This window comes from Herpailurus yagouaroundi, unplaced genomic scaffold, assembly GCF_014898765.1.
Source record: "Herpailurus yagouaroundi ecotype Mexico unplaced genomic scaffold, PumYag 28, whole genome shotgun sequence".
Classification (NCBI taxonomy): domain Eukaryota; kingdom Metazoa; phylum Chordata; class Mammalia; order Carnivora; family Felidae; genus Herpailurus; species Herpailurus yagouaroundi.
Genome location: NW_024412376.1, coordinates 109,920,029 through 109,943,632, shown reverse-complemented (window position 1 = coordinate 109,943,632; position 23,604 = coordinate 109,920,029). Strand labels below are relative to the sequence as shown.

At 38.0% G+C, this 23,604-nt stretch overlaps 1 protein-coding gene across 2 annotated transcripts in view; it reads left to right on the top strand.

Moving 5' to 3' along the window:
- Positions 1-23,604, top strand: part of NPFFR2 (neuropeptide FF receptor 2) — a 94,708-nt gene that overhangs the window by 68,166 nt on the left and 2,938 nt on the right. Inside the window, exons 2-5 of one of the 2 annotated variants that reach the window (XM_040481573.1) lie at positions 31-84; positions 730-866; positions 8,394-8,743; positions 18,176-18,275. In XM_040481573.1, the coding sequence (XP_040337507.1) occupies positions 8,416-8,743; positions 18,176-18,275 (428 nt within the window). In that variant the 5' untranslated portion in view covers positions 31-84; positions 730-866; positions 8,394-8,415. The remainder of the gene's footprint in view (positions 1-30; positions 85-729; positions 867-8,393; positions 8,744-18,175; positions 18,276-23,604) is intronic. The other variant, XM_040481564.1, reaches the window with a different exon arrangement.

The following is a 23,604-nucleotide window of genomic DNA, read 5'->3' as shown; positions in this document are numbered from 1 at the left end:
AAAGACATAAAGGAACGATTCTGGTTTTAGTTCCAGGTAAAACCCCCGGACAACTATGTAGGATCACCATGCAGATTTGTAAAGGTGGGTACCAAGGGATACTGATCCTCGGGTTGAAGAGATTAAAAGGCCCAGGATTACAGATTAGAAGATGATTGAGAGAGGTTTGCTGAGGTGTGGTGAATCACCCACGTACAATATGGACAAGTGGGGGTGCTTGCCCCCAAATCATGCTTAGAAGAGGGACTGATGGAGACATGCAGAGTTTAACATATGAACTTACTATTTCAGAGGACATCGTGAACTTTTATCTGCCTCGCATGTAAGATTGATGGGGTTCTTGAGCAAACGGCTAAGAAAGAATTCTTAACACCTCTTTGATGCAAATAGGTGATTTTGTTAAAGCACAGGGGAAAGGACCCATGGGCAGAAAGAGCTGCACTGGGATCCTATGGACTGACTGATTATATACTTTTAAATTAGTGGGGGTTAGGGATAGCATAAGTCTCTAAAGAATTTGGAAGCAAGGCTTTCAGGACTCTGAGGGACTACTGTGAAAATAAGAGTTACTTTTAGTCTTTAATAAAACAAAACCATAAAGGAAGTAATGCTGTCATGAGTTGCTTGAGGAAGGTCACACTCTGCCTGTTTCAGGTGTCTATCAGTGGGCTCCAAGCTGTGAGATTTAATTTAAGCTACTTTTCTCTTGCTTTTGTTTCCCTTATTAAGACCTCCAAAGTTCCAGGACCTGGCTGACTGGCTTGTTTCTCTGATAGCAGATCGAACTACAGTTGATGGCATCGGTCAGCTTGCACTCCTAGAGTCTTTTTGGACAAAAGATGGACGAGTGTTCACAGTGGGACAAGGTGATTGGCACGGCTGCATGATGGTTAACACGGCTGCTCTATGGCAGGGTGAACAGTTGGGTTTCTCAAGGCTGAATAGAGGAGCCAGAGATGAATTTCCTCACATGAAGGGAACTGTATTTGAGAGATCCACAGCAATAGTTTAGCGTCTCTAAAGAGCCCACCAAAAGTGCCCACAAAAGTGAGCGTCAGCTTTAAAATTCTTTCTAGTCCAAGAACACCTCATGACAAGACTGGAAAGAAAAGTAGGACTTTTCCTGCCCCTTTCCACCACCCTTTGTCCACCCACAACTCTGGCAAGGATGGGAACTGAGACTGACAAGATGAGGGTGGAGATATTACAAAGCAAGTCAACAAAGAAGACCAGGAGGCATCCTTCATGGAAATTTAAATTTTTGTTATACTAGACAAGACATATTAATTACTATATTGCTTTTATGATCAGAAAATGATTGGAAAAGTAATAAAACCTCTTCGAAATTTCACCTCGGGCCAAGGAAGAAATTAGCCTCGAATAATAAAATTAAAGTGTCAGCAAGATACAAATGTAGTTGCTTTTGGGGCGCCTGGGTGGCGCAGTCGGTTAAGCGTCCGACTTCAGCCAGGTCACGATCTCGCGGTCCGGGAGTTCGAGCCCCGCGTCAGGCTCTGGGCTGATGGCTCAGAGCATGGAGCCTGTTTCCGATTCTGTGTCTCCCTCTCTCTCTGCCCCTCCCCCGTTCATGCTCTGTCTCTCTCTGTCCCAAAAATAAATAAACATTGAAAAAACAAAACAAAACAAAACAAATGTAGTTGCTTTTACATTACATCAGACAACTCATGCTTATTCAGTGTAGCTGTTATTTACAAATGGTCTTCATCCCATGTGCTTTGGAAAATCTAGCATTCACCTATCTCTCCACCAACACCCCCCTCCCCAGTATCTCTAGGAATTCTTTAGATATCTGTGATGCATTCTTGTTCCTGTCTAATTCTTTGTAATTGCTTTTTTCTCTCTGCCCTACACTAACCCAAATAGTATAACACTTCCCTTGATATTTGAAAAATACCCCCCACAAAGTCAGTTAATGTTTAATAGACTCTTGCTGACAATTTGGGGTTATAGGCAGGGAGGAGTTTTCTGTGTAGAACAAAAGTTAGTTTGAAATTAAATATTAGACATGACAGAGTCTAGAAGTTCCTTGGCCACATCCAAGTCATGGAACTTCATTCTGGTCAGTTTCTAACTCTCAAGTTGCCCACGCTTAGCTTTGTTGCTAATTTTTATACTCTTAGGATACCCTTTTTAATGTTTCCTGACTCTTCTTGACATTAATTGTGGAGCTCGATTCAGATTACTTAACATCTCCTGTCTTACTTTCCTTATATACTAAACAGGGGTACTTTTAGTAGCTACTTTTACTAGACTAAATGGGTTGACACATAAAAGAAATTCACAGAGTGCTCAGCACAAAATGTATATCAAAATGCTCAAAGGTAGTAAAGTAATTAAAATAATAATTTAAATAAAGTACTTTGGATATTCTACTCATTGTTATTATGCCCTAGAGAGTGAGGTTGTATGAGTAAAGTCCCTTTCTCACATGAAGACAATTCCTCAAAGTATTTTTCTAAATGAAAGTTCTTATCCTAATAGATAATATTATTTTCAAGGAGATAATATAATTTTTCTTTCCAGCGCATTTGTACAAAAATATTGGTAGAAGATATACTAAAATATTAGATTATGTATTTCCAGGCATAATTATATGAAAGGCTGTTTAATTCTCCATGCGTATTGGATTTTATAGCTAAAATCTGAATTACTTTTTTAAAGTCGGAAATCTTATTCATGTTCATGCCTTGGTAATAATTTCAAGGATATAGGCAATCAGGAAGCTTAATCAAAGAAGGTATGGGACTTTGAGGGTGGCTTTTTAGGACCCCTCCTCCTGCTGAGTGTGGCTTTTTAGGACCCCTCCTCCTGCATGAGATGTTCACTCTTTGGCTCAGAGTAATAGGTAATGCAGCTGAACCTTACCTGAAGACCTCATCTAACATGGCAGAGTGAGTGTTCCATTCATGAAATATCTCCATTTTATATCCCAGTTTATATGCCATTTCTTAGGGAGTCATACCTCATAAATCCATAGATTCTGTGTTTATTTACTCTAATATTTATCCAGGAATATCCTATTAAAAACTTTATATAGGTGAAGACGTAACATCCTAGCAAATATCATTCCCCTACCTGGAGGTAGAGTTATAATGTCCACAGGAACATTAGTCTGAATCCTCAGTCTTCCTTTCTTTCCCTGGGGGCATTCTCCTTGTGTCTGGGGGAGAAATGGATTACTGGCTGGCTGCTTTAACATCTTCCACCAATTCTCTCTGACCTCAGTTAATATTACTTTGCCACACATTTCTCGTTGTTATTCTTTGTCTTACTCCATTTTCTTTAGTATTTCAAAGAAAGAATAGTGTTTATAATGCCTTGATGACCACCAAGATTTGATTTGAAGGTCCAATGAGGAGTAGGAATAAAGCATGTTCATAGTGACTGTATCTCTTTAAAGGTCTTTTGAAATCCTTTTGCCTTCTCTATGACTGTTTATCTTCAATTGTGCACAGTTGTTTGAACCTTCTTGTATGATCTGATGGAGACATTTAATTGAATGTGCAATGTTTCTAAAGTCCAGTTCACTTCCTCTTCTGGATAATGAATTGTAACGTGTTTTATATCAATCAGAAGTTCAGCTCAGCTTCCCAATGCATTACTTTCTTCTGGGGATCATCATTTGCTTAAGTCTGGTTTTCACTTAATTCTACCAATGAAGTTACAAACCCTCTAGCATACCATGTTGCTGCGGCAGAGGCTTATACAACATTTGACACATTCTGCATTAATAAAACTAGGAGTAGTAACCTTCAGGGCCGTGTGTTCCTTCTTTTTTTTTTTCCAGATTACAGATTAATGACCCAGTCTTTTTCCAGAGGAGAGAGTTCCAAGGATTTTTCTCTCAATGTTGACTATGTATTAATCAGGACCAGATCTGAGAGAGTGGAACTGACCAAGTTCGTCTTCTCCACTCCAGTGCTTCCAGACTGGTTTCTCTGTCCTCAGGAAACCAGGATCTAACAAAGGCTCACTCATCTGTGGGTGTCTTCCCAATTCAGCCCTCTCCGAGTTTTATCTCACTGTGGCTGGAAGGGGCTGAGGCCAACTCATGGGCCCCTGCTGGTTCCACAGCCATATGAGGTCGGTCTGACTCTTCTCTGGTGCACAGGTGGGTGAGACTTCTCCAAATGTTTTGGCTTTTGGTGCTGGTTGCCACAGCTCCCACAGAAGCACTTCTGTTGGCAGACGGATGCTGAATTTTAGTTGTTAGAAGGGCATCTTATGCTTTCATGATGCTGATATCCTAAGGTCATATATTTGAAAGTGCTTTGAAAATGCAAATATTAGGCATTATTACTGTCTCATAATTATTGCCAGTGATTCACACCCGGCTCGACCATGTGTGTTTACAACATTTCTGGCCTTGCCATTTTCCCTCTCTCTCCTTTTCAATTATTTTAGCAATCTAAGTTGTCATAAATTAGTGACTTTAGTAACTACGATTACCCTTTAGTGATAATCATCAGAGTTTAGTTTAGGTCATCCAACATAAATGGAAGCAAATACTCTCCTTAAATCCTTGTATAAGTACACGGGGAAAAGAAAAGGAAAAAAATGAAGACTAGAGTATAATAATAAATACCATGGTAATAAAGGCAATACTGCAAATCCCAAGAGATGGATGAGCAAAAATAGGGAGTAGCGACCACAGTTCACTTTTTTGTGTCTGGCAGTCTATGTAGCCTGTGATTGGTGACGATTTATTACAAAGTTGGTCACTTTAATGAGTATTTGATACACGAATAAAGGTCTAGACTCTTCCTTCAGATGACTCATTCTTTAGATGATCTGTATGAAACAGCACATTTCATATCAAAACTTAATAGGTTAGGGTCTTTATGGATTCTTTTTTAATTGAAATTGGGGGGACATATCTATTTTAGGTAAGATAACACCATTGCTAGCCATTGGATGACTTACTCTGATTGTGAATTTATAAGAGTTTGAATTACATTATCTGCTTCTGTTCTGTACAGTTGCATTCAGATAATAACACATTTTTTCCGGATCATAAAAAAACCAAAAATCTGGAAATGTGAAATAAGTTGAAAAATATAGAAAAACACCAACATATACTAATATCAAACCAGTCCATCTCCCACTGAGTAATGCACTGTTAGTGGTTTCTAGCAAATACAATTACAGGAAGGAAAGAATTTTAAATGACTTGCTCTCTTGATTTCTCTTTCTGAAGACCCAGACCCTGTTTCTACAGATAAGCATAAGGGTCTGGATAAGCTTTGGCAACTTGGGCTCTAAATGGAGCTGATGCAGTTTAACCTACATCTGTGTTCTCCCCAGGGTCAAAGATGAAGGAATGATAAAGCTCACAACCAAGTTATTGTATTCATCACATGGATTTCCATGTAGAAATAAACAATACAAGACTAATTAGTGTTAAGATGGCTTATAATTAATTTACTCAACTTGTAAAATACTAACTTAAAAACTTTAGACTTTGTTATTAAAAAGACATTACACATTTTCAGTGAAATATTCTAAAACTATTGAACCATCGATATGGGTAGACTATAAATCTGCCTTCTAGAAACTGGTATACACAAATTTCTTAGTCCTTATATGATTTCATCTACAGAATTAATATGCACAGAGTATACTTTAATTCTAGACTTAAAGATATTCAATCAGAGATTGATTTTATTTAAAGCATTTTAATCAACTGTATAGAACTTTTAAGTGTCCAGTGAAAAAGATGGCAGAAGCAGGAATACCAAAGGGCAATTTTCCTTGGTGTATTAAACTGAGATAAGTGGATGCCCCTAGAATCAATCAGGACCTGGCTTTTCTCTGTCTCACTCACTACAGTAATACTAGGGGTGATGATGTTATCCCCAAAGTTATACTATTATAGGTTAACCTAATAGCCAAAGCTGTGGCCTCACATACAAAATTTTACAATTATGTGTCAGGAGAAAGTTAACACTTAAATATGACAGGTTCCTCCTTTACCCTCTATATGGCGTGTTGGCATGTTACCTTGCCAAATATAGTCATCAAGCCAATAATAGGAATAGTGAAATCCATGTTGGCTCCTAAAACACAATCTTATTTTGGTTTTTCAATAATACATTAGAAGAAGAGGAAAAGAAACACTTACCTCTCCAACAACTGACATGGAGTTTAAGTTAATACACGGGAAGGTTCTGAAAACCTTGTTCCATCTCAACCTTCCAAACACTGTTATCCCAGCAGATATGGTTGCTCTAAGCTGGAGCATAAAACAGAATGTGAAAATATAAAGCATTATGTCTTATGAGATATTTCCCCCAATATATTTTTCAGCTCTAATTGAATCTGTAGACAGAAGTTTCTTATCAGTGATATTTAGTGACCTACAGTGTTGTCATGCAGTTTTCATTTATATTTACAGCATTTCCTTGCCTTGGATACAAATATCTTTAAATATTTGTGTGAATGCTTTTCTTTTGGATACTTTGAAGCAATTTTTATCAAGCTAGTAGGTATTCTCAGTGTCAGGCTCTGGACCCAGACATTTTCAGCTTGACTCTGTATGGTAGAGTATATCTAGTCTTACTCAGATTCCATTCTTTTTTCTTTTCTCCGAACCCTCACCCCATCCCACACTCACTTTCTTTTCATTTTGCATTTTTGTTTGGGCTTAGGGACATTAAACATAGAAAAGCAGAGATGAGCTTTAAAAATTAGAAGAAAGGGAAGAAATAAAATGGCAAAATATTGGAGGAAAATGATCCCCTTTTATTGACTTATGTTTATATACTTGTTTTGTAGTAATTTACCTTGTTTACTTACTGTTTGTTCCCTGTACCTAAAATAGAGAAAACTATCCAAAGTTGAGTATTTGAAATGAATACTACATATCTTGATCTCCATGCAGTATTTACAAGAATAAACATGCTCCCCTAAAATGATACAGATATGTAGTTGGTGAAAGACTGAAAAATGCAGAGTGATAATGAGGTCGTTAATGTAAACTGGGGTCTGATTATCTATCTTACCAATTCAAAGTCCATGAAATTACTCCCCCCCCCAAAAAAAAAGAATATGGGAGCTCAATTGTGTACTATCAAATTTATTTCCCTTTAAGGGCACATATAACGTTCTGTCCAACCAGTTGCAGAAAACAACATATGCAGAAAAGAGTTAATGAGCAGGTCAGAGCCTGACATCTTTAGAAAGGACTGCTTGCAAGGTCTGCCCTTGGTTAGAGTCTGGGAACGTAAATCAGAAACAGTTCCCTATAGTGACATAAAGTGTCCATAAGTGACTGAAGTGGCTCATTATACCTAATCTGTTTGTACAGACATTGTTCATGCTGCACATGTACTTTCCATCTTGGAGTCTGAAATTTTGATACTGCTTGGAGGAAGGTACCATGTGACCATTCTCCAATTAAAAATCTAGGATGCTGAGTTTCTAATGAGCCTCCCTGGTAGACAACACTTCACACATCTCATCAAACTCATTGCTAGAGGAATTAATCTCACTGTGTGACTCCACCGAGGGAGACTCTTAGAAGCTAGTTCCTGGTTTCCTGCAGATATTACCTTATGTGCCGTATTATTTGCTGATTTTATGTTGTATCCATTTGCTGTAATAAATATTGGCTGTGAATACACTATATGCTAAGTCCTCTGAATTCTTCTAGTAAATCGCCAAACATGGGCATGTTCTTGAGGACCTCTGATACACAAGGTTGACTGAAATATCTACATGAAGATATATTGATTCTAAATAAAAATATGTATTGAATATATGTGAATGGAATTATGTTAAGTAAAACCAAGGCAAGTAGCATAGACTTCTTTTAAGAGATTCACAGTATAGTGGCTATCTCTGCATACAGAAGTATATAAAAAGAATATTCAATTAACAGAGTCAAAGCAGAATAAGGAATATACAAAAAACTTATTTCTATGGGAGTTTTGAAGATATAGACACCTCATCTTGTTTCAATTGCCAGGAAAGCTGAAAACCTGTTAAGTTAGCCTTAAAGGAACAAGTAGGTTTTGACAGGTTATGATATCTAGAGACAGGAGAAAAGGGGAATTTTGGAAGGTTTCCCTTACAGAGTTTCTCTTGAAACTTTGCAAATGAGTATGAGGTATTATGAAAAAGTGAAATATAGAACCTATTGAGGAAATAAAAAATAATAATCGTTACTTAGGACACAAAGTGTACATTTCAAATCTCTTGGTACAAATCCTAATAATTTGAATGATCTATAGAACTCATTTCCATGCAACATTCATGGATTATTATAGAAGGACCATCAAAATTCCATAGTGTTTTAAAAGTATTCCTCTTAAACTCAGGCACAGAACTGATTTATGTTCTATTGGTTTCTAATTATGCTTTTTCTTTTCTAGCTCTCCTTTGTTCAGGTCCATCATGAGTGAGAAATGGGACTCAAACTCTTCAGAAAACTGGCATTATATTTGGAGTGTCAATGGCACAAAATATCACCTATACTCAGATATCAATATTACCTATGTGAACTACTATCTTCACCAGCCTCAAGTAGCAGCAATCTTCATCACTTCCTACTTCCTCATCTTCTTCCTGTGCATGGTGGGAAATACCGTGGTTTGCTTTACTGTAATGAGGAACAAGCATATGCACACAGTCACTAATCTCTTTATCTTGAACCTGGCAATAAGTGATTTACTGGTTGGCATATTTTGTATGCCTATCACGCTCCTGGACAACATCATAGCAGGTATGTTGACATGTGTGCTGTACAAGGATGATATGTTTGTCCCACATTCCTGTACCCATGGCAGGGTCATCCATTCATCTGCAAATATTTATGGAGTTCCAAGAACTTCTCCAGGTACCTGCCCTCATAGGGCCTACATTCTAAAGGAGGAGAAAGACAATAGACAGATGGAGGATAAGTAGTCAAAGAACGGTAGGAATTATGGATAAAAATAAAGCAAGTGACAGAGATGAAGAGTGGAAACTCATTTTTATAGAGTTCACTGAAGGTCATCAGAGAATGAGATCTAACGTTTTTTTACTGATGACTTTAAATTTGCTTAATACAGTTCAGGGCACATAGAATGTAGTAAAAATATTGGGAATATTCTACACTGTAGAGTTCAAGGAACTGGTAAAGTCTGGTTTCAAATGATATAACGTCTTCAGTCTAACATGTTGGGTCCCTCTTGTGGTTAGCTAGGGAGATTTCCAATAGTTTTTGAGGGAAGCAGCAGTCCCGTGTACCACAAAAAGTGGTAGTTTAATCAGTGGCAATGTACATACGCAATATGAGTAACTTAACACTGCATCAGTTAGGGTGCTGCCCTGGAGTCCTTGTGGCCTGTCTTGCTACTTCTCTAGGGCTACTTCATACACTCTGGAAGTGCAGGGGCAGTGGATCTCCTGCTCCCAGAACAATTTTGGCACATGATACCTGCTTAATTGTTGTAGACTCCAACTCAAAAGTTCTCTTTGGCCAGCAAAAGAGCAGACTCAAGATTAAAACGAGAGATGGCTAATGTCCAGGAAAAGACAAGAGCCCCAATAAGGGTCCTTGTCCCATATTTATTCAAATCAGAAGGCTTGCAAACGTGATGGTCATATACAAAGAGACAAAGAAACTAGGAACATTAACTTGGGGACATGATGGGGAAAGGGGGATTTTGAAGATATACAATGTTTGGGGTTTGGGTCAATATAAAACAAAATCCAGGTGCCAGGCAGATGGGTAGATAGTTGTTAATGGCAGACAGGAGGCGTTGTGCCTGTTTATCTTTGCCAGCCTAGGGGATGAGACAGATGGGGCATAACCTCAGGGTTAACAAGGCCCCTTTTCTTTTGTTAATCATCTCCGCTCTGGGCTGCTTTGCCTGCAGTGCAGCAGTCCACAGTCCAATTCACCAATTTGCCTACACTGGCCCTCTTCTCCTATGAAAGCAGCTTTCTGCTATAGTACTAAATTTGGGGTGCTTTCATCATGAATATCTAATCTTGTTATTCCTATGTATTGGGCAACTTTGCGCCATTTCTATTTCAGGCCTTTGTCTCTATTTTGGGGGGCTCAGCACCCCCTCCCTATTTTGGGATGCCTTTGGACCTCCCTATTCCTGGCACCTTTATGCCTCCCTATTTTTGGAGTGTCTTTGCACCCCCCTATTCTTGGAGTGCCAATCTGGTGTACCCAAACTCAGGTGTGAGCATTTTATGGCTTTGTATTTCTTTATGCCTGGTTTACCCATTGGTGTAACCCTGGGGGATTCCTAAGCTTATCCCCCACACTTAATAAATATTTGTTGTATTAATGAGTGAGTGGTATTCATGAGAGATACTCATATTCCAAATATGTATAAGAAAAAATGATACAATAGGAACATATCAAAAATATTTAGAGTAGTGTGAGCCCTGTCATAGGTCCTACCCCTTCATTCAAGATCAGTGCACTGAAGAATAAGAGGTTTATCTTTAGAGATGACATCTGTTGCCTTCCTTTCTCTGCAGTGGGAGCAGGGAGAGTTTAAGAATGCCTCTTCTAGCATCTGTACTGCATAGATTCTGTGTTTTTTATGTACTTATTTTTAAAAATAGTTTATATTTTTAACAAAAAGCAATGTGCATTTAAGAAAAATTTTTTTAATGTTTATTTATTTTTGAGGGAGAGAAAGAGTGCAAGCAGGGGAGGAGAGAGAGAGGGAGATACAGAATCTGAAGCAGGCTTCAGGCTCCGAGTTGTCAGCACAGAGCCCGATGTGGGGCTCGAACTCACGAACCGTGAGATCATGACCTGAGCTGAAGTCAGATGCTTAACTGACTTAGCCACCTCAGGTGCCCCAAGGAATATACATTTTTAAGACACTGGGCTAGGCAAAAAGAATGCAAAACAGTTGATTTAAATTATTGATATGGCTCTCAAGAAACTTACTTTGCCAGTAAGAAATGTTCTCACTATCTCCCCCTATAAATATTTATAAAGAAATTATTATCTAAACTCTTCCTTAATGTTACCCTTCCTTATCCCTGATTCTCATTCGCAGGAAGCAGCCACATTCAACACCTTGCCTTTATTTTTGGTATTTATTCTCATGTTTCTAAATAACATATTTCCATTATAAAAGGTATTATCTTCACACTGTGGGAGATGTGATGTAGTTCTAATCTTCTACCACAAGAGGTATTTCCCTCAGCAGCCTCCACTGAAATGACATAGAGCAAAAGAACATAAATTCACAGAAACTGCCACATACTGCTGAATGTGAAGGTGGGAAAACAGGATTGGCTGGAATTGTGTACACATGCAATCTGATGCATTTATATAGACACACAAAATCACATTCACACTCTTTACCTCCTCTCATTTTCCCAACATTATTATAATTTTTAGTTGTCAGTATGCAGAATATATGTTCCTATTATTGTATCTTAGCTCTGCTGAGGCATGAATGTTAATACAAGAAAATTCCCCAGGATTAAGCACATGCTATTTTTGATTGAAAGGACTATGATATCAATATGAAAGACTGCTGTGATATCAATTTCTTTTTTCTTGGATTTAATGAGGGCATCGTATTTTTTTAATTAAAAAAATTATTTTTGTAACGTTTATTATTGAGAGACAAACATAGAGCATGGGCAGGGGAGGGGTAGAGAGAGGGGGAGACACAGAATCTGAAGCAGGCTCCAGGCTCTGAGCTGTCAGCACAGAGCCGGATGTGGGGCTTGAACTCAGGATCTGTGAGATCAGTGACCTGAACTGAAGTCAGTTGCCTAAACAACTGAGCCACCCAGGCACCCTAGGGGCATTGTATTTTGATTTGCTTAGTTGGGGGTATGTACCTGTAAGTAATATAACCTCAACCTCTCTTCTACAAGTGTTAATTTCTTGTTAATACCTTCAGACATGTCAGGTAACTTGTGAATTGCATCTTTTTTTTCTGGAGATACCCTGCTGGTGCTCTCTACCCTTTTGTTTCTATTCAGACATAACTGCTTTTTAGGCGTGGAGCTCAGCTGCTAGTGCTCTGGGAAGTCCCTTCACTGAGACCCTAAGGACTCTCTTTACTACTCTTTGTGTTCAATCCCCTGTTTTCCAGAGCCATGTCTTCTTTCTTGGTTTATTTCTCTGTTAGTTTCCTGAGAAAGTGTGCATTAAGATTAAAAAAAGAAAAACCAGGGGCACCTGGGTGGCTCAGTCGGTTAAGCGTCTGACTTCGGCTCAGGTCATGATCTCAAGGTCTGCTGTGCTGACAGCTCAGAGCCTGGAGCCTGCTTCGGATTCTGTGTCTCCCACTCCCTCTGACCCTCCCCCGTTCATGCTCTGTCTCAAAAATAAATAAACGTTAATTTTTTTTTTAAAGAAAAAAACATGTGAGATCTTGTTTGTCTGCAGTTATCTTTATTCTGCTCTCATACCTGATTATGGTTAGCTGTATGAAGTATTTAAGACTGGACATTTTTTCCCCCTCAGAATTTTAACAGAGTTGTCCATTGTTACTGCTGGGAAACCTGATATTACTGTTGAAAAATCTAATGATGTTCTTCTTTTATCATCATTTGCATTTTGAAAACTTGGGGCTTGTCTTCATCCTCAGTGTTCTGAATTTCAGGCAATTATGCCTTCCATAGGTCTTTTTATTTTTCATGTGTTGGACACAAACCAGGTTCTTTCAATCAGAAACAGAATGCTCCTTAATCCTGGGGAATTTCTTGCATAATTCTCTTCCATTTTACTTTTTTCAATTCATATTAGTCAGATATTAGAGGTTCTGGGTTGCCTTTTGTTTCTTCATCTTTCTTGTTTCTGTTCCTTATTGTTCTTTTTTCAAAGATTTTCTTAGTTTTCTCTCCCAGACACTATATTGAATTCCACATTTCTGCTCTCATGTTTTAAATTCTTTGACCTATTTTCTGCATGTTTCCTATACTATCGTGTACATTTCATCAATAAAATGTGTTATATCTCTGAGGTTTATTTTTATGCTTTTATTTTAATTCCAGTTAACAGGGTTATATTAGTTTCAGCTGTACTGGTGATTCAAATGGTGATTCAAAAATTCCATACATCACCCAGTGCTCATGATAGTACATGCACTCCTTAATCCCCATCACCTATTTCACCCATCCTCCCACCCACCTCCTCTCTGGTAACCATCAGTTTGTTCTGTATAGTTAAGAGTCTGTTTCTTGGTTTATCTTTTTTCCTATGCTAGTTTGTTTTGTTCCTTAAATTCTACATATGAGTGAAATCATATTGTATTTCTTTCTCTAACGGGCTTACTTCACTTAGCATTTTAATCCCTAGGTCCACCCATGTAATTGCAAATGGCAAGATTTCAGTCTTTTTTGCAGCTGAATAATATTCCATTGCACATGCATGTACGTGTGTGTGTGTGACACATCTTCTTTTCTATTCATCAATCAATGGATACTTGGGCTGCTACATATCTTGGGTATTGTAGATAATGCTGCTATGAACATAGGGGTGCAAGTACCCCTTTGAATTAGTATTTTTTTATTCTTTGGGTAAATAGTAGTGAGATTGCTGGATCTTAAAGTAGTTCTATTTTTAGCTTTTTGAGGAACCTCTTTACAGTTTTCCAGCACTCTGGAAAACAGTTTGCATTCCCACCAACAGTGCAAGAAGATTCTTCTTTCTCCACATCCTCGCCAATACTTGTTTCTTGTGTTGTTGATTTTAGCCATTCTGACTGACGTGAGGTGATATTTCACTGTACTTTTGATTCGCATTTCCCTGATGATGAGTGATGTTAATCAGCATCTTTTCATGTCTGTTGGCCATCTGTATGTCTTCCTTGGACAAATGTCTGTTCATGTCATCTGCCCATTTTTTAATGGGGTTGTGTTCTGGGTATTGAGTTGTAGAAGTTATTTATATATTTAAAATACTAACACTTAATTGGATATGTCATTTGCAAATATCTTTTCCTATTCAGTAAGTTGTCTTTTAGTTTTGTTGATTGTTTCCTTTGCTGTGCAGTAGCTTTTTATTTTGATGAAGTCCCTATAGTTTATTTTTGTTTCTGTTTCCCTTGTCTCAGGAGACCTATCTAGAAAGAAGTTGCTATGGCTGATCTCAGAGAAGTTACTGCTTATGTTCTCATCTAGGATTTTTGTGGTTTCAGGTCTCAAATTTAGATCTTTAATCCATTTTGAGTTTATTTTTGTGTATGGTATAAGAAACTGGTCTAGTTTTTCCAGGTTTCTTGAAGAGACTGTCTTTTTTTCCATTGGATATTATTTCCTACTTTGTTGAAGATTAGTTGACCATATAATTGTGGGTTTATTTCTGAGTTTTCTATTTTGTTTCAGTGATCTATGTTTCTGTTTTTGTGCCAGTTTAATACTGTTTTGATTACTACAGGTTTGTAATATAACTTGAAGTCTGCACTCGTGATATCTCCAGCTTTGCTTTTCTTTTTCAAGTTTGCTTTGGTTATTTGCGGTCTTTTTGTGGTTCCATACATATATTAGGATTGTTTGTTCTAGTTCTGTGAAAAATGCTATTGGCATTTTGATAGGAATCACATTAAATGTGTAGGTTGCTTTGGTAGTACAGACATTTTCACAATATTTGTTCTTCCAGTCCATAAGCATGGAATGTCTTTCCCTTTCTTTGTGTTATCTTCTATTTCTTTCATCAGTGTTTTATACTTTTCAGAGTATAGGTATGTTACCTCTTTGGTTAGTTTTCTTCCTAGGTATCTTATTATTTTTGGTGCAGTTGTGAATGGGATTGCTTTCTTAATTTCTCTTTCTGCTGCTTCATTATCAGTGTATAGAAATGCAACAGATATCTATACATCGATTTTGTATTCTGCAAATCTTTTATCAGTCCTAGCAGCCTTTTGGCAGTCTTTCAGATTTTCAGTGTAGAGTATCATGTCATCTGCATAGTGAAAGTTTGACTTCTTCCTTACTGATTTGGATGCGTTTTATTTTTCTTGTCTGCCTGTCATGGGTAGGACTTATAGTACTATGTTGAATAAAAGTGAAAGGGAACATCCTTTTCTTGTTCCTGATCTTTGGGGAAAAGCTCTCAGTTTTTCATCATTAAGGATGAAGTTAGCTGTGGGTTTTTCATATATGTCCTTTTTATGTTGAGGTATGTTCCCTCTAAACCTACTTGTTGAGAGTTTTTATCATGAATGGATATTGAATGCTGTCAAATGCTTTCTGTGTCTACTGAAATGATCATATTATCCTTATTCTTTATTTTACTGATGTAATGTATTATGTTGATTGATTAGCAAATACCGAACCACCCTTGCAACCCAGGAATAAATCCCACTTGATCACTGTGAATGATTTTTTTTAATGATTGTTGGATTCAGTTTGGTGTATTTCGTTGAGGACTTTTGCATCTATGTTCATTAGAGATATTGGCCTGTGGTGCTCTTTTTTTGGTATCTTTATCTGGTTTTAGTATCAGAGTAATGCTGGCCTCATAGAATGAATTTGGAAGTTTTCCTTTTTCTATTTTTTGGAATAGTTTGAGAAGAATAGGTATTAACACTTCTTTAGATGTTTGGTAGAATTCACCTTGAAGCCATCTGTTCCTGGGCTTTTGTTGAGAATTTTGTGATTACTGATTCAGTTTCCTTGCTGGTAATTGACCTGCTCAAGTTTTCTATTTCTTCCTGTTTCAGTTTTCGTAGGTTATATGCTTCTGAGAATTTATCCATTTCTTCTAGGTTGTCAAAATTGTTGGCAAATAGTTTTTCATAATAATTATAATTGTATTTCTGTGGTGTTGGTTTCTCCTTTCTCATTTGTAATTTTGTGGCCTTTTTCCTTTTTTCTTATAAGTCTGGCTAAAGGTTTGAAGTAATTTTTTTTTTATATTTTTCATCTACTTGATTTTTTTTTCTTAAGTTTCTTTTTTCCTATTTTAGCCACTTTTATATTCGAGGCTTCCCATCTGTCAATTGCTGCTTAGCTGCTTGTGTTTCAGACTGAGACATGGTGCGGCTTCCTTGGACCTCTGCATGCCTTAGGTTTGAGGTTAGGCCCACTCTTAGCCTCATTAATCTGTCCCATTCGCTGCGAAATCCACAACTGTCAAAAATTGCACATCAGGGGGCGCCTGGGTGGCTCAGTCTGTTGAGTGTCTGACTTCAGCTCGGGTCACGATCTCGCGGTCCGTGAGTTCGAGCCCCGCGTCAGGCTCTGGGCTGATTCCAGTTCTGTGTCTCCCTCTCTCTCTGCCCCTCCCCCGTTCATGATCTGTCTCTCTCTGTCTCAAAAATAAATGTTAAAAAAAAAAATTAAAAATTGCACATCAGTGTTCTTGGAAGGATCACATTCCCCAGAAGGCAATTCTCTGACCTATTGCCATGGGAGTCGCAAGACTGGCTGCTCTGTTCCAGAGCCTAGTGGGTCTCTGGGCAGCAGGACCGCATGCAGAGCATATATTTTCACTTCATCATTGTGCGTCATTGTGGTACCTGTGGTACCCACCACACTTGCACCTGCTGACTCGGAGTCTAGAGCCCCTCTGCTTTTACTTCCTCAGAGAGTAACCTCCATTCTTCTGCTAGCAGGGGAAGAACAAGTGGCATCTGGTTGTATTTATTCATAATTCAGCCAGTTGTGTCATTTTCCCAGCTTTATTTTCTTTCTGCGTATTTGAGTTCTTTGTTCTTTGGTTCTTTCATTTCAGTGGAATTTAGTGAGGGAGATGAGATAAATCATATGTTCCATTTTTGACCAAAGTCTATTGACACTCCTTTTTGCCTTTTTAATACTGTAAACAGCCAAACATATTTTAGGACTAGGAAAATGTGTTCACTTTTGGTTTCTATTCAGGGGAGTCATTCAAGCATCTATTTTAACATGAGCTGGATAGATGCCAAAATGGTTTTTCTGGTAGACTTGGATCATTTAGATTATTGGGAATATTTTAAATTAGGTACAAATATTTTTAAAAAATAAATTACAGATCTGTTTAAAAGAAAATGAATGTTATTTTTTTTCTCAGATTTTTAAAATTTATCTTTTGGGAAACAAGAATATTTGCTAGTGGAAGAATATGATTACTTTCTTATAATAGCAGGGGTGTTTATATCAACCTGTTATAATTTTACTAATTTCTTTTATAAACATTCCAGTAAATGAAGTTTACTTAGAAAGTAATTCAAATGGACTATTTTTGTTTATGCAAAGTGCTCTTTATTCTTGAAATACGTTTTAGTCAGCTCAGGCTACCATAACAAAATACTATAGACTAGGTGGCTTAAGCAAAAGACATTTATTTTCTTTCTATTCCAGAGGCTAGACGTCTGAGATCAGGGTGCTGGCATGGTCAGCTTGTTGGTGAGGGTCCTTTTTTTGGTTTGTAGACAGCTACCTTCTTGCTTTGTGCTCACATGGCCTTTCTTCTGTGCATGCTCCTAGAGAAGAAAGCTTTTTTTTTTTTTCTCCCTCTTCTTCTAACGGCACTAATTCCATCATGTGGGCGCCACCTTGTGGCATCATCTAAATAAAATTACTTTCCAGAGGCCCCACTTCCAAACACATTGAAACTTAAGGCTAGAATATATGAATTTGATGGGAGGGCGGGTAGAGCACAAACACTCTATAACAAAGTACCTCTGAGGTAAATTGTCTCATTACATTATATATGAATAAATATTAATTTTATTTATTCTGCATGTGACTCCTGTTCCCCATGATTTATGGGGTACATACATTTCAAAATTATAAAACCAATATTCTTCCTGTCTTACTCATTTAAAGGGCATTATTCCATAAGGGTTAATGGTTTAGGCTCTGGAACCATACAAGTGGGATTGAAATCCTAAGTATGTTGCTAACTAGCTGTGGCAAGGTATGTGATATATGTGTGTTTATTAGCTAGTCTATATCATGAGGAAGAGAATAAAGCCTTCGAAAGTCTATTTGGGGGATTAAATAGGTACAAAACACTTACCACAGTGCCTAGAATGTCGTAACTACCATAGGAGTTCTGACATTAATAGCACTATACTAAAAACAGAGCTCTGGAGATATTAATGAAAATAATGGGAAACATTGTTTTCTGGATATCATTTAGGAAATAGTTGCATCAGTCTTGATTTCATGCTTTTCTGTTCATATTTTTTGTGAAATTAAAAAAAAAGTATGATCTTTTCAAAGACTGTTTCAATTTCCCTTTCAGGATGGCCCTTTGGAAGCACAATGTGCAAGATCAGCGGATTCATTCAGGGAATATCAGTTGCAGCATCCGTCTTTACTTTAGTTGCGATAGCTGTGGATAGGTAAGTCAGCACCAAAATATGGGTCCAGAGAAAAATTTATTATCTACCAAATTTGGTTATATTTGCCCCAAACTATATCCATAATATCTATCCTTTAAAAGCAAGGTGTATCTATCTACTAAAGGTTCAGTAATAAAACTACTGAAATTTTCATATTTTAGAATTAAATAATTAGGGATGATACATGTCTTAGTTTGGGCTGCTCTAACAAGATTCCATAGACTTTGTGGCTGAAGCAACAAAAACTGTTTCTCAGTTCTGGAGGTGGGACGGTCCAAGGTAAGGATGCCAGTATCTTCTGTGTTTAGTGAGAGACCTTTTCTTGGTTTGCAGAAGGCTATCTTCTCCTTGGAGAGCACAAACTCTAGTCTCTTCCTGTTCTTATAAAAGGTCATTAATCCTATCATGAGGAACCTACCCTCTTGATCTCATCTACCTAGTTACTTCCTAAAGGTCATGGCTCCTAATATCATACAACCAAGGTTTAGGGTTTCAACCCTATTCAAAGTATGAATTTCTGGGGGACACAAACCTGAAGTTCATAACAGCATAGTTTATATATTTTTCACACTAGAATATTGTATTTTCTAATGGTGAAAATGTGAAATAAATCTGATATTTTATCCAAATGTTAAGGTAAAATTTAATAATCCATTTACACATATTGTTGAGTGTGCCTGTAATAGGCTGGGTTGTATACCATCTCAAACAAATTAGACAAAGTCCCTCCTAAAGAAGTCCACACTCTGGTAGAGGTAGACAAGACACATTAATGAATACTACTCTCTTACATAACAATGGTATAAAGGAGAGAGTGATCAAGTTACTTCTCAGGACAGGGAGTGTTGCATTCACAGAAAAGGTCATATCTGTCTAAATCTTGAGGGGTCAGAAATTCACCTTGGAAAGAAACCGAGGAAAGAGCATCTCTTAAAACAGAGATATACATACGGCAATTGAAATAGGAGGATACTTGTCAAGAGAAGTACAGAGAGACAGTCCAGCTAGAACATGGGAGGGTGGAATAGCACATTAGGTCACAGAAAGTCTATGATAGACCTGGGGCACCTGGGTGCTCAGTCAGTTGAGCCTCTGACTCATTTCAGGTCAGCTTACAATCCCAGGGTCTTGGGATAGAGCCCTGCATCAGGCTCTGCCCTGAGTGTGGAGCCTGCTTGAGCTTCTTTCTTTGTAAAACAAAACAAAACACATGTCTGTGGATCTGTCTTCCATTTGTCCTGAAGACAGCAGGGAGCTGCTACTAACATCTTTTATGTAGGGGAATAATGACTAGATTTTCATTTTAGAAAAAACAAGTAGAAAGGGTTTAGAGTTGTGTTAAGACTAAAGAAAAGAAAAAGAGTTAAATTTTTGTAACAACTTAGATGGGAGAGGATGTGTGCATGTGTTAAGGCAGTGGCAATTAAGGGATACTTGAGAAGGAAACTGAACAATGTCCTGAAAGATGTCTCCCCAGCCAAGGAAAAGGACCAAAAAGGAACCAACCAGTCAGCAACACATACATGTAGATGAGAGAGTGTTTAAAAAATACAATAGAATTGTTGACATTAAAAAAAGCAAAACAACTAGTAGATCCTATTTTCAACATTAATCTGTTTTTAAGAACCCATCTTATACATCCAGTTTTTTTGGTTTACATGTAAGAAGAATAAAATTTATATATATATATATATATATATATATATATATATATATATATGCATGCTAGCCACCAAATGCCAAAGATACCTTTTTACATTAAAATTTGGCAGCTAATCATTTCCAAATTTACCATATCCTGTTACTACTATTATTTTCTACTACTAACTAGTGCTACTACTAAATTATTTAGTTGTGAATATTTGTAGTACTATATCTTAATTTTACAATTATTTATGTCATCTTTACAGTGAATTAAAAAACTGTAATATCCTTTGTATTTTCTACTTGAATCTTGAGTTTATCAGGTTTATTTCATTACATTTAGTATTAAGTATCCCTTAATTTCTTTTTCACGGTTTCTAGTATGCCTCCTAATTAGAGATTTAGAAATAAACATTGCTGTTCATTTTTTAAAAATGTTTATTTTTGAGAGAGAAGACTGCGTGTATGTGCACGCACACAAGTGGGAGAGGGGAGAGAGAGAGGATTTGAAGCAGGTTCTGCACTGATAGCAGAGAGCAGAATGCAGGGCTTGAACGCACAAACCTTGAGAACATGACCTGAGCTCAAGTTGGATGCTTAACCAACTGAGCCATCCAGGTGCCCCGATAGGAGGGATACATGGCAATGTCAAGATTCCTGAGTAAAATGGAAAAGGATTGAGTAGACCTACCAAGAGAATTTCAGCAGTGTCTGGCATGTTTTATGTCTTTTAAAAAGTGATGAAAATATGGTCACCTGTGACATACCCTTTGCTATCTGCCTTCCAATCCATATATCATTTCTTTGTGGTTTCAGTTATTTTTTGTAATACAACAAGTCACCTCCCAAAACAAGCCACTTATTTAGTGGCTCATCATGCTCATGAATCTGTGATGTGGGCAGATTCGCTGATTAGGGAGATATACCTTGTCTCTGCTCCACTTGGCATCAGGGAGGGGAGCTCCATAAAACCCCACTCTGATGGTGGTGCCCAGATTGGGAGGACTTAAACAGCTAGGAGACAGAACTGAGTCTTTTCAGGCACTTTATTCCTACTGGTTTTTCTCCACATGGGCTCTATAGCATGACAGCTTCAAGGTAGCTGACCTTCTTACATGTAGTCTAAGGCATGTGTGTCCTAAGTGCCAGTGAAAGTCACGTAGTGTCACTGCTGCATCCTATTCATTAGAAGTAAGTCACTAGGGGTGCCTGGGTGGCTCAGTCGGTTGAGTGTCTGACTTCGGCTCAGGTCATGATCTCACAGTTCGTGGGTTCGAGCCCCACATCAGGCTCTGTGCTGACGGCTTGCTCAGAGCCTAGAGCCTGCTTCAGATTCTGTGTCTCCTTCTCTCTCTGCCCCTCCCCTGCTCACGCTTTGTCTCACTCTTTCTCAAAAATAAATAAGTGTAAAAAGAAGTGAGTCACTAAAACCAGCTCATATTCATGGAGAAGGGAATTGAATTTGGAAGACATGTTTTCAAACCATCACACACCTTCATGTCCATCTGAACTACCTGCATCTGAATGCCTTTCTCAGGGTCAGCTCTTAGAGGAAGCCAAACTAAAAAATCTCCCAAACCTATTTCTCCAGACTAAGTCTTTCTCCTAAATTTCATACTTCTATTCAAAATCCCTCCTGGATAACTTCACCTGCATATCCAACAACAAGCACTTCAAAATAGATCCAGAATTGAACTTGTCTTCTCTACCAGTCCCCCACAAAATAAGTAAACAAAGTTAGCTCCTTTTCTCATTTTCCCAAATCAGTGAATGATAGTATCACACATCCAATCTGTTCTTGAACTTTCCTTCTCTCTCCAACTTCTATCTAGTCACTCTTTTTTTTTTTTTAATTTTTTTTTCAACATTTTATTTATTTTTTGGGACAGAGAGAGACAGAGCATGAACGGGGGAGGGGCAGAGAGAGAGGGAGACACAGAATCGGAAACAGGCTCCAGGCTCTGAGCCATCAGCCCAGAGCCCAACGCGGGGCTCTAACTCACTGACCGCGAGATCGTGACCTGGCTGAAGTCGGACGCTTAACCGACTGCGCCACCCAGGCGCCCCTATCTAGTCACTCTTTAAATCCCATAAGTTCTTCACCAAACTCCACACCCAAGAAACAAATAATCCAGTGAAGAAATGGGCAGAAGACATGAATAGACACTTCTCTAAAGAAGACATCCAATTGGCCAACAGGCACATGAAAAGATGCTCAACGTTGCTCCTCATCAGGGAAATACAAATCAAAACCACACTCAGATACCACCTCACGCCAGTCAGAGTGGCTAAAATGAACAAATCAGGAGACTATAGATGTTGGCGAGGATGTGGAGAAACGGGAACCCTCTTGCACCCTCTTGTTAGTGGAAATACAAACTGGTGCAGCCACTCTGGAAAACAGTGTGGAGTTTCCTCAAAATATTAAAAATAGACCTACTCTATGACCCAGCAATAGCCTTGCTAGGAATTTACCCAAGGGATACAGGAGTGCTGATGCATAGGGGCACTTGTACCCCAATGTTTATAGCAGCACTTTCAACAATAGCCAAATTATGGAAAGAGCCTAAATGTCCATCAACTGATGAATGGATAAAGAAATTGTGGTTTATATACACAATGGAATACTATTTGGCAATGAGAAAGAATGAAATCTGGCCATTTGTGGCAATGTGGATGGAACTGGAGGGTATTATGCTAAGTGAAATAAGTCATAGAGAGAAAGATAGATATCATATGTTTTCACTCATGTGGATCCTGAGAAACTTAACAGAAGAACATGAGGAGGGGAAGGAATAAAAAAAGGTTAGAGAGGGAGCCAAAACATAAGAGACTTTTAAAAGCTGAGAACAAACTGAGGGTTGGTGATGGGTATTGAGGGTACCTGTTGGGATGAGCACTGGGTGTTGTATAGAAACCAATTTGACAATAAATTTCATATTAAAAAAAAAATCCCATCAGTTCTGGGTGCTAACGGTCTTGAACAAGTCTACTATCTTCCATTGCTTGAGATAGAATACTGAGATTTTTTTTCCTAAGTGGTTGTAGTGATAAATTTTATGTGTGACCTTGACTGTTCCATGTGGTACCCAGATATTTGGTCAGACATTATTCTGGGTGTGTCTATGAGGGTACTTTTGATGAGATTAACATTTGAATCAATAGGTTGAGTAAAAGATTGCCCTCCCTACTATTGTTGGCCCTTATTCAATCAGTTGAAGGCCTGTATAGAACAAAGAAGCAAAAAGGCTGACCTTCCTGCAATTAAATTCCTGACTTTTATTGCTGAGACATCAGTCTTTTTCTGTCTTCAGACTTGAACTGCAACATTAGCTCTTCTGGTGGTGTGAGCCTGATAGCTTTTGGAACTTATATCGGTGGCTATCCTGTTCTCAAGCCCTTAGATGTGAACTGGACTATACCATGGGCTCTCCTGGTCCCCATTTTGCCAGCTGCAGATCTTGGGACTTCTTCTCAAATTGCATGAGCCAATCCTTTAAATATCTTTCTGTATATTTATGCATACTGTTGACTCTGTTTCTCTAGAGAAGCCTGAGTAACTTGCCAAATCTAAACTCCAGCATGATTTTAGCATAATTGCGCAATATTTTCTTTGGCCATTTTCTGACAGCATTTCTTTTTTGTTCATATACATATATGTGTGTGTGTGTGTGTATAGATACAC